Raw genomic sequence first — 18223 nt, forward strand, 5'->3', positions numbered from 1 at the left:
CTACTTACTCCACACTACAAACAACCCCCTTCCATTCACTGACTCCGTACCAGAGAGCTGACCTCTCTCTGCTCACCCAGCGTCATACCGTTCCATCTCCTGCACTTATTCGTACAGTAAATTTGTCCAATCTCCCCAGTTGCTGTTTCAATCTATTGAGTCTCTCAAAGTAGCTACTGTTCCTGCCCATCTAGTCTCAAAGAAAAGATGTGAATCAAATGATTTTTCAAGTGATCAAATGAGTTGGTAGGGACCTTTAAAGGACATCTGGTCCAACTCCCCTTCAATGAACAGGGACACCTGCAGCTACATCAGGGTGCTCAGAGATCTGTGCATCCTCACCTCCGCTTCCTCCAAGGATGGGACACCCACCAACTCTAGGCTGGGCAATATGTTTCAGTGCTTCACTAACCCTATCATAAAAAGCTTTTGTCTTATATCCAACCTAATCTCAGATTTTAGTTTAAAACCATTTTAACTCTTCCTATCACAACAGACCCTGCAAAAGAGTCTGTCCAAAACGCTCTCCTTTACTCACTGGGTCTACCTTCTGCTATACCAAGCACACACCACTAACATCTTGTGATTCAGCAAAGAGAATCTAGAGCAGAAAATCTACTTCTCATGTACAAAATCAACACAAGAAAACACCATGCATCCCTCTGCACTCTTCAGATGTTTGACCTGCGTAGGTAAGTAAGGATGAAAAACACTGGCAGGGCTATTTCAGCATTACCTGACTGTCATTTTGCTGTTTGCAGTTTGTGGTAAGCTGAAGCATAAGATGATCTCCAGGACTCTCCTACACACTGCTACAGAAGTGGATTGAAACCTAGCAAACAAACAAACCAACACAAAACAAACAAACAAACAAAAATCCACCAGCTGTGACATATTTATTTCCAGCATTTAAGAGCAAAAAAAAAAAACAAAAAACTCCTCCATACTGGACAATTATATGTACTGAAAAACCCACACTTAATTGTGATTCAGTGTTTTAACTAAAACTGTGGTGCTGTTAAATTTAGGCCCTAGGCAGTGACCACTCTTCAGCCTTTCATTTTTCTTCACACTACAAATATTACCCAATATGGTAAATCAAAATAATAATACAGAATATGTAAAGTAGACAATTTCATTTTTAAATAGAATAATTAGTGTATTTCTTCAGATGTCTGACAGAACTCTTGGCAAGGAGTAAATCACTTCTACAGGCTGGGGCAAATGTAACAACTGTTTCTAGAATTCTATGCCATGCTGCATTATTGCATAATTACAGCAGCTAAGTACCTACAGAATCCAGTATTTTCAGCTCATTTCCATCAGTGACCATACGTGCCTCATACTGAGGTAACTACGTTCAAGTATTGCATCATATTCTCCGTGCTTCATATATCTTGTTTGTAAGCATATATGGTTTTCTCAGAAGCAAGATATTTTATGTAAAAATTGTATAACATCACATAGTCCAATGAAAGATTAGAAATGAAAATTTATTTTCAAGACCAGTGTGTGAAATTATTGGGTAGCAAGACAGAATATATTTTGTCATTAACAACATCATTACTGTATGGTTTCTTACCACCTTATTGTATAATTTCCTTCAAAACAAGAATGCTGGCAATGCATTTGCTACAGGTATATCAGGAAATACTATCAGGAAAGAATGGAAATGCCATTTGTGGAAGTGGGAAGCGACATGTCTTGTTAAACCAGGCATACTGGTCTGGCACACATTTCCATCACCACATTCCAATCACATTGCTTGACAACTATTGCTTTGACCCAAGTAATCAGACAAAATCTGGGAAGCTCCAGATTTTCTAGCAGGCAAAAACACTGCTGATGAATGTGAATGTATGTGACATGATTGGTTGCTTGTATTGAAAGCAGCTGTTCTGACCGCAGAAGAAATCTTGTGACTGACAATTTCTTCCAGGCCTGTAAGAGGTTTCCACGGAGGAGGAATCAGTTCAGTTCCCTATAGGGGAGGGTTGTGAATTTGGCTTTTGGTCTCTCTTAAACCTCTAAACTGGCTGCCATCGGTGGATCAGGGATTTTACTCAATTTTTAAGGAATGCAAGGTGCCCCGATGAAAACAGCAGGCGCTAGCTATTTGGGATCAAAGACTCAAGTTGCTTGTGTCTTATATAGCACTCAGCCCACGGAGGACACACTAACAAGAGACAGGCTGACGTTCAGAATCGCATGAGGCCAGCAGAGACGGCAAACGGCGGCATCCCCCGCTAGGGCCAATACGCTGATCAGCCCCAAACCGGAGATGTTCAGTTCCAGTACATACAGGCACACACTGCTTTAACTTGACCTGCATCTCCTTTCTGACCACATCCCTCGCTGCCCCCAACACACCTACGTTTCCATGCTGTTAGATACGCATCGACAAGCGCCAACGTCTTCACAGCCACAAACGCGGACGGAAACCTCCTGGGTGTGGGCGTGTCCGAGCCAGGCCGGGCCACACGCAGACCCTCCCACCGTCACCACTCCGACGCAGCGGCGGGCACGGCTCCGCTGCCTTCGCGCATGCGCACACTCGCACACAGGCTCGCTTTCCTGGCGTGCCCGGTTGCATCACTCGGCGCGAGGGCCTTCTCGGGGCTGCCCGACACTGTGCCTGAGCCGCTCCCGTCTCGCGGCTGGGCTGAGGGCGGCCTCGCGCCGCTCAGCGCGGGGTCGTTTCCGAGCCGAGGGAGCTCTGTCGGGCGGCGAGCGCCGGGCGCGGCGAAGGCGGCGCCGAGAGGAGCGAGGGGTCAGGCGGCCGCGCGGGCGGCCCCGCTTCCTCTTGCGGCCAAGATGGCGGGGGACGAGGCGGGAGTGACGCTGGGGCAGCCGCACCTCTCCCGGCAGGACCTCGCCACCTTGGTGCGGCCCGCGCGGGGGGCGACCGCTGGGGGCCGGGGAGCGCTCCGCGGCGGATGAGGTGTTTCGCGCCTCTATGCGGGGCCGCCGCCGCCCTGAGGGCCGACAGCCGGGGGCAGCGCGGCCGGGCGGGGGTGGATGGGGCCGGGTGGCTGCGCGGCTGCGAGTTGAGTGGGAGCGATGAGAGCTGGGCGGAGGTTGGCCGGCCTGGGTCTCTGCGGTAAATAGGACACCGCGCCTTCGGAATGGGCCGGCGGGGCGGGCTGCCCGGCGTGCCCGAGTTGGGCGCGTGTGCTGTGCGGAGCTGTGGGGAAGGCGGCTGTTGTCTGTGGCGAATGGGTGCTCGCGCTTGGCTGCGTGTGGATGCGCACAAAGCCGTGTGGGGGTCCTGCTGCTGCCTCCCAGGATTTCAGAGAATCGCGGAATGGTTTGGCTTAAAGCAGAGCCTCCAGGACCATCTGTTCCGGCTGCCCGGCGATGAGCAGAGGCACCTGCAGCAGTATCTGGATGCTCAGAGCCTAGTGCAGCCTGGAAACACTTTGACAAGCTATACAACGTTTCATGGTTTTTTTTTTTTTTTTTGTGGGGTTTTTTTTTTTCATTCATTCTCTTGACAGTAGTAATGTTTCATGTTCTTTGAGTTTGAATATGAGAATTCTTTTAAGTGTTCTAGCAAGTTTGTTAGTGAAGCATGTTAGTAACTTCAGAAGGCTTCCTTACTTCCGTTCCTTGTTTGTTGGGGATTTTGCCAGCTGGAAGGAGCACAGATATTCCTAACTTTTTGTTAAGTAGGAATTAGTTTTCAGCCCTATTCTGTACTTTGTTCAGTGGGCCTTGAAAGTTTTCAGCCCACTGGAGCCTGTTGCTGAGCTTAACCTTATGCCACCCTTGCATAAAAATGGCACGTGTGCTGATTCTTTACTCTGGGAACAAGTCTCTGACAGGGTTTGCATCATTCATGGGCCTGTCATCCTGCTACACAGTGCCATCTGCAGGTCAAGGGTCCATCTGTGGCCTTCGTGAGCTTGAGTGATAAATTAGTTGTCATCTAAGATACAGTGGACTCACCAACTCTGGAGGTGTTCAAGAAACATTTAGGTGTTGTACTGAGGAACATGGTTTAGTGGGAAATACTGGTGATAGGTGCATGGTTGGACTGGATGATCTTGGAAGTCTTTTCCAACCTTAGTGATTCTATGATTCTATATACAAGAAATATAATTGTGACAGAAGAAAACTGTTTTGTTTTGAACCTGAATGTATTACTTATTTAATACTTGAGATTTAATAAGCGAGATTACATTTTTACACAGTTATGATCAACTTTAATTGTGTGCAGAACCTGCTTGTGTAGCAGTGTAAACTTCATATGATTTCACAAAGCTTTATAGCCTTTTCTAAAACAAAGGCACTTCATGAATCTCTGCTTGAACTCAGCCGCTCATCTATAGATATTTGCTGCAGGCTTTAGAAGTATCTGTAAGTAATATGACTTGCCAGCGATTTTGTCTGGTACCTGAAGTGGAAAAAATGGTAAAAAAGTGTCCATTTAAAAAATCAGACTCAAATCAGTGGTGGTAATAACATTTCAGGACCTACTTGCTCCAAAGTGTTAGATCTAATTTCATATTGACTATAATGGAACCATTGCACGAATTTTAACATTTTTTTACTGACAAACCTTTGTTTTTAAAACATAGGTTTGGTTGGCCATCTTGCCCATGGAAAGTTCATTTCAGTTTGTTATGGCCAGTTTAACTTGGGGCTTTGCTGGGGTGTATTTTTGGTTTGCAAGTTTCCTTCTTTTGTTTTGCTTATTTCATTTCTTTAATGCTTTGCTTCCAATTCTGATTGTAAGGTTGTGTTTCATGTACTTAAGAAAACTGGAGTGCATAACTCGAGTTACTTTAAGGAGCGTGGTTGGATTTTGAGAAAATACAGGTAGTATTCTAAGCATTTAGATACAAAATGAATAAACTAACATCTCCTTCATACAGGATGTTACCAAGCTGACGCCTCTTTCACCAGAAGTCATCAGCAGGCAAGCCACGATTAATATAGGTAAGAAAAAAGTCTTAAAAAAGAGGGACTGGGGGACGCGTTAATGTGATGCTTCCTGGTGCTCTGTGTTAACATATGGTACCTATGTGGAAAAATGAAAATCATTTTGATTCCTAATTTTAAGATTAAAAAAACCTCCCTTTTCAACCACTGTCAATAGCACTTTCACTGTAAAGATTTTCATGAAAGTACTGATCACAAAAGTGTCTGTTGAGAGGTAATTTTAAGATGTTGTTTGTTGAGACAAAAATAACTGAGGAATCTGTATGTTTTTTGATGGTAGTGCTGGGCTTACTGGCTCCAGAGTGTTTGGGTAGTTGTGTGTTGATCATCACTGTACGTCTTGAACAGCTGTTAACCAACAAACATTTTTTTTGTGCCTTTAAAACATAGGTACAATTGGTCACGTAGCCCATGGAAAGTCGACAGTAGTCAAAGCTATATCTGGTGTTCATACTGTCAGATTTAAAAATGAACTGGAAAGAAATATCACTATCAAGCTGGGCTATGCCAATGCAAAGGTGAGTCATTGCTAGAAATGAAGTGTGTTGCTAAGGTACTGCAAGGTGAACATAAGCTAGTCAATAACTACTGATGAATGAAACTTACTGACAACTATAAACAATTTCAGATTTACAAGTTGGATGACCCAAGCTGTTCCCGACCAGAATGTTACCGATCCTGTGGAAGTAGCACCCCAGATGAATTCCCTACAGATATTCCTGGCACCAAAGGGAATTTCAAGCTAGTCAGGTAAATGCTGTAAAATTAGTGGTGTAAATTATGTTTAATTTAGTTATGCTTCCTTTACATAACTAAAAGTAGTCAGGGTTGAGCTGCGAGCTGAATGATAACAGCAGACCACATGCTCTTATGCACTGTAGATTGTCCCATATGTGAGGCATATTTAAATTATGTTGCTTTAATGAGCTGTGGTGCATGATCCAGGGTAAAGCACAGTTGCTTTTTCTGTCCCCGATTGCTTCATTCTGAAATGGCACTATATTTTTTTGTGCCCTAAATATAAGTACAATAAAGCCACTAGAATAAAAACTAATATGTGTCTCACAACACATTCTTTTAAATTGCATTTTCACGTGTGGCCTTTTTCTTACTAGAGGCAGAGAAGTTTTCCAAGTTCCAAAGAACACTACTAACTAAAGCTTGATTCTTAACATGAGGTCAGTCCTTGTACTGGAGTACAAGTGTCCTTCCTAAGTATAGCGTGGTCGTTATACAAACGTGATAATTTAAATACTTGTTGTGTGAGTCTTTGCAATGACTGAATGAAAGTAGTCACAGAGGCTGTTGTATGGCAAGATTCCTAGTTCAAGCTTGTGTATGAAATACATGTATTCCTGTAAGCATGGATTTCCTTCTTTTAATCAGATCCCTGGTAGAGTACTTGTATCAGTAACTCCTGTTGCAGTGTGATTAATATGCAACCATCATTAAGATATTGCTGAAAAGCTTAAGGTTCTGTATCTTGCTGCTTATTTGCTTACAGTAGATCTTCAGCTTTTGTTTACCAAGCAGCAAATTAGTCCCTTACTTTTTGATGGCATGTTACACAGTTTCTTCATGGAGTGGATTTGCACCAGAAAGTAGTGCACTGACTGTTATGGTCTTGCACAACAGAAGCATAAGGTTGGAGCTAACAGCTCTAGTGTTTCTGTGTATAAATCTTCAAAATACAGTTTTAACCATGTAATTAAAGATGCATCATTTTCTGTTGGAGACAGTTTTTAAGAGAGATGAGAAGTGGGTTATAATAATGCTGTGTCCTCTGAGTTTGGTTATTGTTTTGGTGCATTTGAGCCTATCCTCTCGTACACGTAAATTTGTAAAATAACACAGCAGTGCCTAGTATGAATATAAGGTATGAAATTGTAGAACTCAGAATTACTTTCAGTACTGTTGTGTTCCTACAAATATACTTCTGATGTATTTCTTCTCAGCAATTGTGTTAATGTTCCTGTTTGCTCGATTTTTATTTATCTTAAGGATTCTCTAATTTGTGTGTCTGCTGAGGTATTCACACAAATCAAACAGAGCAATTGTCAGCGATTGGCTTTTTGACTTTCTCACTTTTGTCTACACCAGGCATGTCTCTTTTGTGGATTGTCCTGGCCACGACATTTTGATGGCTACTATGTTGAACGGCGCAGCAGTAATGGATGCAGCTTTACTGCTGATAGGTAAGAATTGTTACACAAAAGCAGAGCTTTTTTGTTTGTTTTTAATGCTGTAAGTCAACTTCATATAGGTTTTGAAATGAAATGTGATGAGGTATTAAAGCAAATGAATGCTTTTGAAATATGTTTAAGAAGCTTAAGTGATATTGTAATGAAAATGCAACGTGACTAGCTGTTGTGGGTTTTTTAAACATAGCAGTATGTACTCATTAGCCTGGTAGCCATCAGCTGGTCAAACTCTGTAGTGCAATACTACTGTAAAATTTATATTTTATGGAAATGCATTGGCAGTTACTTCTGACTTTTCTCTGAAGCTTATGGTTTGCTTTAAATCTTTAGCTTCACCCATACAGAAATGTCCACAAACATCAGTAGTAACAGTAAATCCAGATGGATATGGGCAAAATCAAGGTTCAGGAGGCTGAGCTTGATTAAGGAAATTGTTCTGTTTTGCAAGGAATAGGATGTGAATAGAACTTAACGTTTGCCTGTGGAACACTGCAGTGATCTACAATGATAAATAGCATGTAACGGACCTGGCTTTTTTATTTTTTTGTGTGAAGGTATAGCAGAAATTAGATTTCTTAACTGTATGAGTTTTGTCTACCTTTATAGAAGTTATACTACAGGTGCTTTTCTTCTTTCAGCTGGTAATGAGTCATGCCCTCAACCCCAGACCTCAGAACATCTAGCTGCTATAGAAATCATGAAACTGAAACACATTTTGATTCTGCAGAATAAGATTGATTTGGTGAAGGAGAGCCAGGCTAAAGAACAGTACGAACAGATTCTTGCATTTGTGCAAGGTAAGCTTTCACCAGCGGAAGTCTGCTCAGTGGTAGAAGCTCTTCAGTGTTGGAACACTGTTTTTCTATGTATTTATGACAAAAGACTCATACTTGGACTACACTGGTATATGTGGTTCATTATATTTAAGAAGGTAGACCATTGCAGTTGTGCCTTTTCCCTATTTCAGACCGCTTAGATGCGATAATATGGCTATAGTTCAAAGCACTTGATGTAAAACTAGTAGCAATAGCTTCTGTCTTGTAGCTTTCACTGAATTTGTGGTTTCTTCTTGGTAGTGCTGATAGAGACTGTACAGTAATCTTACTGCAGTACAGGAGAGAATGAAGCAGTGTTCATAGGTGTACCTTGTAGGTATAAATGTGTCATTTTTCATTCATTCGTGAAGGATTGGCCTTGCTTTTGCTCAAGTCCAGTTCAAGAAGTGTTATCCATAATTTCTATTCAGTTTTATTGTAATGCTTTGAGGTTTCATCTTTCCAGAAGCTTCTGCCATTTCCCCTGCTTATCTGATTTAAAAACTGCAGAGCTAGGTTGTCTCCATCAGAGGTAGCTAATGGGTCTCCTTCATTTGTAATCATTGCCTTGCGTAAGCTGTTAATAACAGCTATGTCAATGGCTTGGTGTAGAAATCCAAATTTCTTTATGAGAACTGCAGATCTTGTGAGAAACGTAGATTTAATTAAAACTAATAATATTTAGCAAACCTTGATAACTAAATTCTTCTTTCCATAAAATTATGGAATTTTTTTTTCTAAAATACTTATTTGCATTGCAGAAATGTTGAACGTTGATAGGAATTTTGATTCATCAAAATGAAATCTGTAAAATTAATACTGATGTATCAAATGTTTAGATATCCAGTCTCTCTGAGGAATTCCTCCTAAGATTTTTTTCTGATCACCAAAAAGCAGGGTATTTTCTTTCAGTTTTCAGGGAGTGATTGTGAAGCTTCACTGTACACAATTACCCCAGTGGCAACACAGAGGTTGTTTCAGGTTGGCTTGAAAAGTAGGTCTGGCTGGTTTGAGCTGAAATGTTGAAGGGGAAAGGTAGGTGCAGTGATACTTACTGCTTTGGGAAATATGTGTGAGGTATACCTCAAACTGGATTAGGGCTTTTAACGATTACAGAACACTTGGTTGTGTTTCTATGAATACTATACTGAGGCTTGATGTCAAACTTCTTTTAGGTACGGTTGCAGAAGGAGCTCCAATAATTCCAATCTCAGCACAGCTGAAATACAACATTGAAGTAGTTTGCGAGTACATAGTGAAAAAAATTCCAGTCCCTTTGCGAGACTTTACATCTGAACCAAGGCTCATTGGTACGTTGATGCTTGTGTTTGGGTTTTGTGGCTCCTATCTTTTAGACGCGTAGAATAGCATGTGGCAGGATTCTCAAAGAGGTGAGTTTACAAAGACTGCTGAGTGTTTCCCTCCTTCTAAAGCATTTTCTGGAGGCTGTGTTGTTTGCTCATAGTTAAACTACCACACTTGAATCTATCTGAGGTAATTGCTGACTTTATATAGTTTGTACAAAAACAGTAAAATGTGATAATGATGAGAGAGTTGTTGATAACTTAAGCATTAATTGCTAGAAATTGCAGTTAACAAAGTACTGACAAACTGTTGTATTTGAAAACTATTAATATGAAAATCCTATAGATAGAGTAACCTATTAAAAAGTCTCAGTCCTTGCCCAGTATACTTAAAAATCCCGTTCCACTACAATGGATCTGTTTTTCTTTTTTCCTTTCCCAGTAATCCCACAAAAAATGGAAGACCTTTTAAAAGAAGGTTCATAATGCATATGAATGCAGCATGTTAAAACAAGGTTTCAAAAATGCTGATATTGAGAAAAACTTCAACATTCACAGAGTAGCTGATCAGTCCTTTTTCAGCTATTTATATATCGTTTTTTGCTGTGAAGAAATATCTTTTGAAATGATGATTGTGTATGAGCAGCTTTAGTGGATTTGAGAACAAAATCAGCTACATAAAATTCCTATTTTATTCAGACTGAATTATGTGTTTGTAAATAACTATATGCCTTCAAGATAATAGGGAAAGAGTCAAAGTTGTTAAAGAAAAACACAGGTTCTTTGAAAACTGGATCTTAAATATAATCTTGAATATATTCTATTCTTTCTAGTAATTAGGTCTTTTGATGTTAACAAGCCTGGCTGTGAAGTTGATGACCTTAAAGGGGGCGTTGCTGGTGGCAGTATTCTGAAAGGTGTTTTAAAGGTAATCTTTTCTTCTTTGGAGATTTGTAGTGATGGCAATGAGTAGGGTTTTTTGTTTGCTTTTGTGTTTAGTACAAAATATACGTAATTCAAATTCATAGATTTATATATAATGTTATTTTCTTTTAAGCAATAATGGTGTTCAGGGACATGATTTAGTGGGACATGATTTACATTTTTCTCAGTGCTGTAACATTTCTAAATGAGATATCATGTAAAAATAAAAGATGAACCCTAAAATTGGAATGTTGGAGTTACAGCTAATAGAAATCCTCTCCAAAAGCAGTTATTTAAACTGTATTGGAGAGAAAATATGTGTTTCATGGAACGTAAGGTGCAGAGGTTTAAGTACTGTTGGGTTTATACCAAATAGTGCAGAAGATCTGCAGTAGCCCAGAACCAAGGGTTTGTAGAAATCCTATGCTCTTGGAATAAGCATGTGTTGCCTGTGACTGGAAAATTAGTTTTATGTTCCTGTGAAACAACCTGTTAACCACTTTCTCACTTTTGTAATTAGGTTGGTCAGGAAATTGAAGTCCGACCTGGTATTGTGTCCAAGGACAGTGAAGGAAAACTCATGTGCAAGCCAATCTTTTCCAAAATCGTGTCACTCTTTGCTGAGCACAATGATTTACAGTATGCTGCTCCAGGAGGACTTATAGGTAAGGATGTTCCTTTATGAAGTGATTTATTACTTAATGCTTATTGAAAACACTTGTTTATTGTACTAAAAATCATTGATAAGTGAAACCAAAAAGACTGTGAGCAATTTAATACATCATTTATCTGTCTCTCTAAAATACACGTGTTTGGGAAATCAGTATTTATGAATAATTTGTCTGAATGTCAGTAGCCAATTCAGTTCAACTTGAATTGTTAAGTATTCTGCTGTTAAAGGTGATTTATTTCTTCATCTGTTTAGACAGAGATCAGTCTTCCTGATATTCTGAAAGTGCTTCCCGGGTAATAGGGAATGCCTGGTACATTCTCAGTATATTGCTTCTAGATCTCATTCGGGTATTTTATATGTAAATGTGACAGCCACCTTTCAGTTACTCCTTGTGATGTTCCATGTTGTGTTGTAGGTGTTGGAACTAAGATAGACCCAACTTTGTGCCGGGCTGACCGAATGGTAGGGCAAGTTCTTGGTGCAGTTGGAGCGTTGCCTGAAATATTTACAGAGCTAGAGATTTCCTATTTCTTGCTGAGAAGACTACTAGGTGTGCGCACTGAAGGAGACAAGAAAGCTGCAAAGGTCTGTACTCCTTGTTTATTTAAAGAAAAAAAAATAATTAAGAGTACCACAGGCTTCTCTATGATTTCTGTTATAACTTGTAAAAAGTTGTATTAATATGCACATTTTTGAATCATAGCAATTTTGTTTCTCTCTTCTTGCATGGCTGTCATAAATCCGTTGTCTCTTAAATACTGTAGAATAAAAGTTTTCAGAGGAGTAGGAATTGTTATCAGAGTAGATTCAAATATCATGATGTGTTTGTGTCTTCAATTCGGATGTTCTTCTAACCTCATTTGTAGCTGTTCTCCTTTGCTATCAGCCTATTAATGTGTGCAGTAATCAGCTTTATATACACACTGATCCACTTTCTTCTCCTGAGAATCTAACAAAAAGCATGTAAGAACTTTTTATAGCTAAGGATTTCTGAAACGCCATAGTCAAAAGAAACAGTGAGCTTAATACATAGCATGGTCTCATGTTCCATAATCCTTTTTAGACTAAGCAAACTACAGGATCATTCTGAGTATTAAAGTTCCTTTTTGAAGTAAAATCTATAGACTGCTTCATGTAAGTGTGGAAAATGGCATCATCTGCTTTCTTGGGATCTCTCTACAAGAACCTGCACTACTATTAACAGAGCATATTTATATGTTTGTCCTTCACAAGAATTAAAAATAGAAAACTTCTTATCCACAAATGCTCTTTTTCATTGTTTGTACGTGAGATATGTTTTTCAGCTATCTTGTTTTTGTGGCAGTTGAATCACAGAACATGTTCAATGCTGCCTGTGGTATTTTTCTTCATTTGAGCAATGTGTTGCTAAATACTATTGCTTAGCATGAATAGGTTATTTTAAATACTACATCTTATGTTTCAGAGTTTTGTGTGTCTTATTTCAGGTGCAAAAATTATCAAAGAATGAAGTTTTAATGGTGAATATTGGATCCTTGTCCACTGGAGGGAGAGTCAGCGCAGTAAAGGCTGATTTGGGGAAGATTGTGCTGACTAACCCAGTATGCACAGAAGTGGGAGAAAAAATTGCCCTGAGTCGAAGAGTTGAGAAGCACTGGCGGTGAGTTGGTGCTAAATTGGCAGAGTATCTGGCTGTCACTGTGTAAAACAGCAGTAATAATATAAATAAATAGGTAGATCTGATTTTGCTCTAGAGTAAGTATCTGCTTAAAAGAATTCCTCTGAACACGTGCTGTTATTGTAGGGTGCTTCATCTTATACTTTTATCCTCTTTTAAAAGAGGCATGGTAAGTGAGTAGATGTCTCTTACTTAACAGGCAAGGAAACATCTGATATTCTGATATTGAGCCATGCTGTAATTGAGCTAACAGTAGGCAACCTTGGAGTAGGAGTTCGAAAATTGAAGTAATGTTACACCAAAGTCTGTCTTCATGCACGCCAGAGTCAGTGGAATTTATCCTGTGGAGCTGTGTAGAACTTGCAGTGCAACCTTTAAAGAAGCAGCAGGAGAGAGGAGGAGGGGCATACTCAGTTCTAGCATTTTATATACTCTGAACAGGGAAAAGTGCTTTGACCTGTTTAAATGTGAAATATAAAAATGGCTGCCTGACTGAAATACATGGAGGCTGAAAATGATGAGCAGATTTGATTGATGATTCATTTTAAGCTTAGTGTCCTACTTCTCTGTGGGTGATTATACACATTATCTCTTACATATTCTATACATACCATAAGAATGTAAAACTATTTGGATTCCTTGACCCTACACAGCTCTTGTAGTGTGGGAGATGGTATAAGGGAACAAAAGCATTCACCTGAGATGTTTCTTTTTCACATCAAGAAAGCATGGGCAATTCGGTGCTTGCTGTCTAAAAGATAGCTGATACATCAGAGTAGTGGTTATTCCCTGGGAAAAGGGAAATAAAAAAATGGGAAAAAAATGGCACGTCTTAAACAAAGCCCAATTAGTCAGTGAGAGCAAAATAAAGAGGAGAAACCATGTATATTGGAAACTGCTATTTTAAGCCACAGACTGCCAACCTATGCAAATTTTAATGCGAGTTTTGTGCCATCTGGTCTTTGTAGATTACTTGCCACTTGTGAAACGTAATCAAACCTTGCCAAAAGCCCACTTGTCTCTCTATGGTTGGTATTGTGAGAGGGAACTTAACTGCCTGAGGGAATGCAGTACTGAAAAGATGAGAAAGCAAGGACAAATAAAAAGAAAATAAATATGCAAAGGCATCAAATTAAGTAGCAAATGGCAGAGCAAACAAAGTGCATTAGTGATTCTAAGGAACTGTGGTTTCAAACATGGAATAGCCACAAGCTATGGATGTGGTCCCAAAAAGTAGGAAATGCTGCAATAATATAATTCAGTTCTTCTTTTCACTTATCTGCCCAAGTCCAGAGGGAGCCCATCCTGTCAGCAAATTAAATTGAAACACTTGTGGTTTCTGTGCATTTCCTTGCCAGAAATGGAAAATCTGTTACAGGTAGTTTTATGGACTGCCTGCTGACTGTGGAAGTGAACAGCAATTCTTTCAAGTATGTTCTTCTGAAGCAACGGCAGCCTATGAAGGGGGCTTTGGTAGTACCAAGCTTACCTGAGATATGAGTTACTGTTACAGGTTGCGAGTTCATTAAGAGTTAAACACGACTTCTCTTTGAAAGTACTGCAGCACTCACAGGTAGGCAGAGATAAAGCTGTGCTTACAGTTAGCTATTGCAGCGTACGTTACAGAATTTTCCGTTTGTAAGCGAACTGCTTGAAGGTACATTCTTAATTGATTACAAATATGCCAGTGTTCTCTGTCCCTCATCCTTTTTTATTCTGTTTCTGCTAAGCACTCTTAGACCTGGTGGGATGTTTTGTGAGGGAGGCGAGTGGAAAAAATCTAAAATGTTTTAAGAGCTGAAGGCTTAAATGTTACTGGAATATGTTGATTTCTGGATGTTTCTATGTGCTATTAAAAAGTAATATGAACTGTTTTTCTTCTTGCAGTTTAATTGGTTGGGGTCAGATCAGAAGAGGAGTGACAATCAAACCAACTGTTGATGATGACTGAAGAAAAAGAATGCTTCATTTTTAAAGATGAAGCGCCCATTTCTATTTTGGAGGGGTTGTATCTTCACAATGGAATTGGAAGCCGTGCAGCCATTGTCTTTGAATTGTATGGCTGTCCTCGTACATTTTATTGAATTTTACCCTCTTACTAAAATACTAGTCACTATCACCATTAAAAGTGTAAAAGAATTGGCGTAGAAGTGGGTTTCATTATCCACATTCTAGTAGAAATTAATTGTACATGTCTCAAGGCATGGCTGACTTATGTTACTTTGTGTTTTGGACATATCCATTTAGTATCAGTCGAGTCAGCCCCGGTGTAACACACAAATGATAAATGTGGTATTGAAATAAAATATCGCTTATTTTCATCATCATCTTTTGAGTGACAAAAGACAGCGGTGGCTGTTCAACCAGCACAAGAATTACAAGCAAGCAGAAGTCATTCTGTCCTTGAAAGCTAGTGCCCTTTTTCTGCTCAGCATCTTGGTTTGTTTGGGTGTTCCTGCTGTTTAGAGGAAAGGCTTTCTCTCTGAGTTTGTATGTTTCTGACTCAGGGATCGTGGCTGTGCTACACATGATAGTTAAGGTGGTGGCAGTGACTGACTTGAATTTGTCTTTTCCAGTATTATGGGGAGCTTTGGATAAACCCCCTCCAAGAAAAAATTACAGACAATCTGGATTGGCACTGCTTTCTTTGAACTTAATGTAGAATGGATTTACAAGGAGAACATAGACAATTTGAACCATAGCTGCTTGCTCTTGTGGAACTTGATATGGGTGACCTGGCAGAGTTTAAATTTATATTAAACTCTTGAGCAAATGCTAGCTGTGATCTTGAACTATAAAATACCTGGGAAAGAATGTAAAGGGAATGATTGTGGAGGAAAAATTGGAATGAGGAGAAAGGTATATCGACCACTTTCGCTTAGCTGTTCTGAATCTTGCTCCCTAGGAGAAAACAATGGAGTAAACTTACTGTAGGGTACTAACACTCATTTAGGTTTAATGTTTTCATTTGTACTAATGAACTTCGTTTTAGGTATTTTATATACTAGGCTCTTTATCAAGTCATGCTACTTTCCAAATTTTTACACAAAGTACTGCCTTCATTTTCAGATTCTGGTTCGAGTTACTCTGCTTAGTATCTCTAAGAGCATTTTGAGGGTAACTTTTTTCACTCATAATGGACTGCAGTGAAGCAGACTGGTTTGTTTCCAAGTGCACGTTGTATTTTGTGTTGCCTTATTCCATCTGTGTTCTCACATTCAGTTTCTCCATTTGTAAAGTACTTCTACCTCATGTGGTGTTAAGACTAGATACACAAATATTTCTATAGTGCTTCTCTTTAAAAGAGACCATCAGATACAGTTCTTCCTGATTCTTCCAGCGTAAAGCCTTGAGTGTGTCTTTCAAATACTTCCTCTTCAATGCTTTGGAAGCTCATTTCTGTATTCTAAAAACGTAGATAAACTTAACTAATTTATGGGTATGGGGGCCACAAGAGAAAAAGTAAACCACCACATGGAGCAGGAACAATGCTGCCATGAAATGGAAATCTCCAAAGAGTTCTTCTTCAGTGTAGTGAAAGCGTGGGCCTGACACTATAGAAATGGCAAAATGCATCAAAATTGGTGAAGCACCCACAGGTGTTTCTGGGCATCCGGATGCTTTGGAGATTAGGCCATACTGTCTCGATGTGCAATTCAAAACAAGTGCTATAATCTTTCTGAAGCATTTACTTCACGTGGGTAAGTAAGAAATACAAAGCATCGCTCTCATCGTAGTGCTAGGACTAGTAGCCATATCTGCAGCCTTCCAGCCAAACATCCATGGCTCATGATTTAATTTGGGTCTAAATTTGGCTCTTCAATACCAACTGCTGTGCTAGATACCAAATTAATTAGGTGGGGATACACTAAGTGATATAAAGGAACGGTTAGTTTGTGCATGTATGTTGTGCCATGCAGAGAAAGCATTGCCTTAGAGCAGGTGGCTGTTGAACTCTGGACTGCGGTCTGTTCCCAGCCCTTCCTAAGAGAAGGGATGTTAGCGCATGCTATATCCAGCTGCACAGAGAGGTGGTGGAGTCTCCTCTGGAGACGTTCCAGACCCACCTGGACGCCTACCTGTGCCACCTGGGCTAGGAAGCTGCTTCGGCAGGGGGTTGGACTCCATGATCTGTACAGGTCCCTTGCAGCCCCTACAGATCTGTGATTCTGTGCTGCTGTCTGTGTGCAGCCACCCTGCAGTCACTGACTGTAGATCTAATTATGACGCTGTGATTTACCTGAATCACAGTTGAGCAAGAGAAACAATATGGAAGTGTGGAGGTTAATGATTTACATGTCTTGGCCGGAAAAAAGAAGTAGTAACAGATGATAGTCCCAAAGCTGTTGTTGACAAGGAATGTGGGAAATCCTACTTTGCTGTCCCTAACTAGGAAATTAACTTGTCTTAGCCATCTTGCATTACTTCAAAATTCATATATATGCCTTTCCACTCTGCACAACTAAAAATACATTTCAGTCCATGTGCACACATTGCTACTACAGATCTGTTAATTCAGAAATTCAGGCAGGATGTTAGGAAATACTTCTCTGAAAGTGAATGGTGTGAATGGGCTGCCCAGGGAGGTGGTGGAGTCACACACCCTGGAGGTATTTAAGGAACGTTTAGACTTTGTGTTGAGGGACATGGTTTAGTGAGTACTACTGGTAGCTGGGCGGTTGGACTGGACGATCTTGTAGGTCCTTTCCAACCTTGGTGATTCTGTGATTCACACTGATAATGTACTTAAAGCCAGGATGTTTTGAGAGTAACACTGTAAGTCAAAGAAGTTCTGGGTTTTTGTTGTTTTTTTAAAGGGGCAAGTTAGCGATGGTCAAATTAAAACCAAAATGTCTCTTTTTATCTTTCCCCAGTACTTGGACTGTTTCCACTGCGTAAGTCATGTTCAGAATGACTGAGCTGACTGAAGAGAGGAGGCAGGCCAAAGCGCAGAGCATCTGCGTTGCCTAGAATACACGGTTGGCTGTAGAGCTGGGAGGGTTGTGCTGGAGTACTTCCAGAGGTGTGGTGGTGCTGCTGGTAACAGCTACAAGCTGGCTTTCCCTGGTGCAACAGAAATACTGGGAAGAAATCATTCTCTGGTGATGTAGTGGCATTTTCTCAAAAGCATTAGTATGTTTGTTACTTATGCTGCTGTGTGTATGCAACGCTAGCTCACTAGCAAAGGTCGGCGACTGCACTGGAAATAGAGTGATTCTGCAGTGCAGGAGAATAAAGAAAGCTAAGAGCTTCTATTTGCTTGTGAAGCTTTAAGGGGGTCTGCTCTTTAGGATAAAGCACTGAGAAAGATACGAAGTCTTAAAAACACAGTTAGGCTTAGATTGAGCAAAAAAAAAACCCCAAACAATTAGGATAGCATTTTACTTTGTTGCGTTATTTGTCTTAAGGGGTCTGAGGAAAAGTTGGTTTGTAATCGTACCTAAAGGCAGCAAGAAATCTAACGCTGCAAGCTTCCCAGCGGCGGCACTGCCTTTCTCGCAGCCTCCAGAGCCCGCCCCTTCCCGGCCACACGATGGCGCCTGTGCCCGCCTGATGGCCGCCAGCCGCGGTGGCTGCGCGTCCTGCATCGGCTCCGCCATTGCCATCGTCATTGCCGCCGCTGCCCGGCGCAGGGCCTGCTGCTTCCAGCACCGCGGTGCGTGAGCACCAGCTCTTCAGCTCTAGCGCTGACGTGCACAGAAGTG

General features: G+C 40.6%; 1 protein-coding gene across 1 annotated transcript; it reads left to right on the forward strand.

Moving 5' to 3' along the window:
• The first annotated feature begins 2775 nt into the window (after positions 1-2775).
• On the forward strand, positions 2776-14657 carry EIF2S3 (eukaryotic translation initiation factor 2 subunit gamma). Its single transcript, XM_065741495.1, has 12 exons — positions 2776-2883; positions 4878-4941; positions 5335-5462; positions 5573-5694; positions 7045-7139; positions 7784-7942; positions 9136-9270; positions 10098-10192; positions 10709-10853; positions 11277-11446; positions 12328-12500; positions 14406-14657. The coding sequence occupies exons 1-12, from the start codon at positions 2815-2817 to the stop codon at positions 14467-14469; spliced, it is 1419 nt and encodes a 472-aa protein (XP_065597567.1). The 5' UTR covers positions 2776-2814; the 3' UTR covers positions 14470-14657.
• The last annotated feature ends 3566 nt before the right edge of the window (positions 14658-18223 follow it).

This window comes from Cyrtonyx montezumae, unplaced genomic scaffold, assembly GCF_038088225.1.
Source record: "Cyrtonyx montezumae isolate F1298 unplaced genomic scaffold, pur_monq_1.0 scaffold_3, whole genome shotgun sequence".
Classification (NCBI taxonomy): Eukaryota; Metazoa; Chordata; class Aves; order Galliformes; family Odontophoridae; genus Cyrtonyx; species Cyrtonyx montezumae.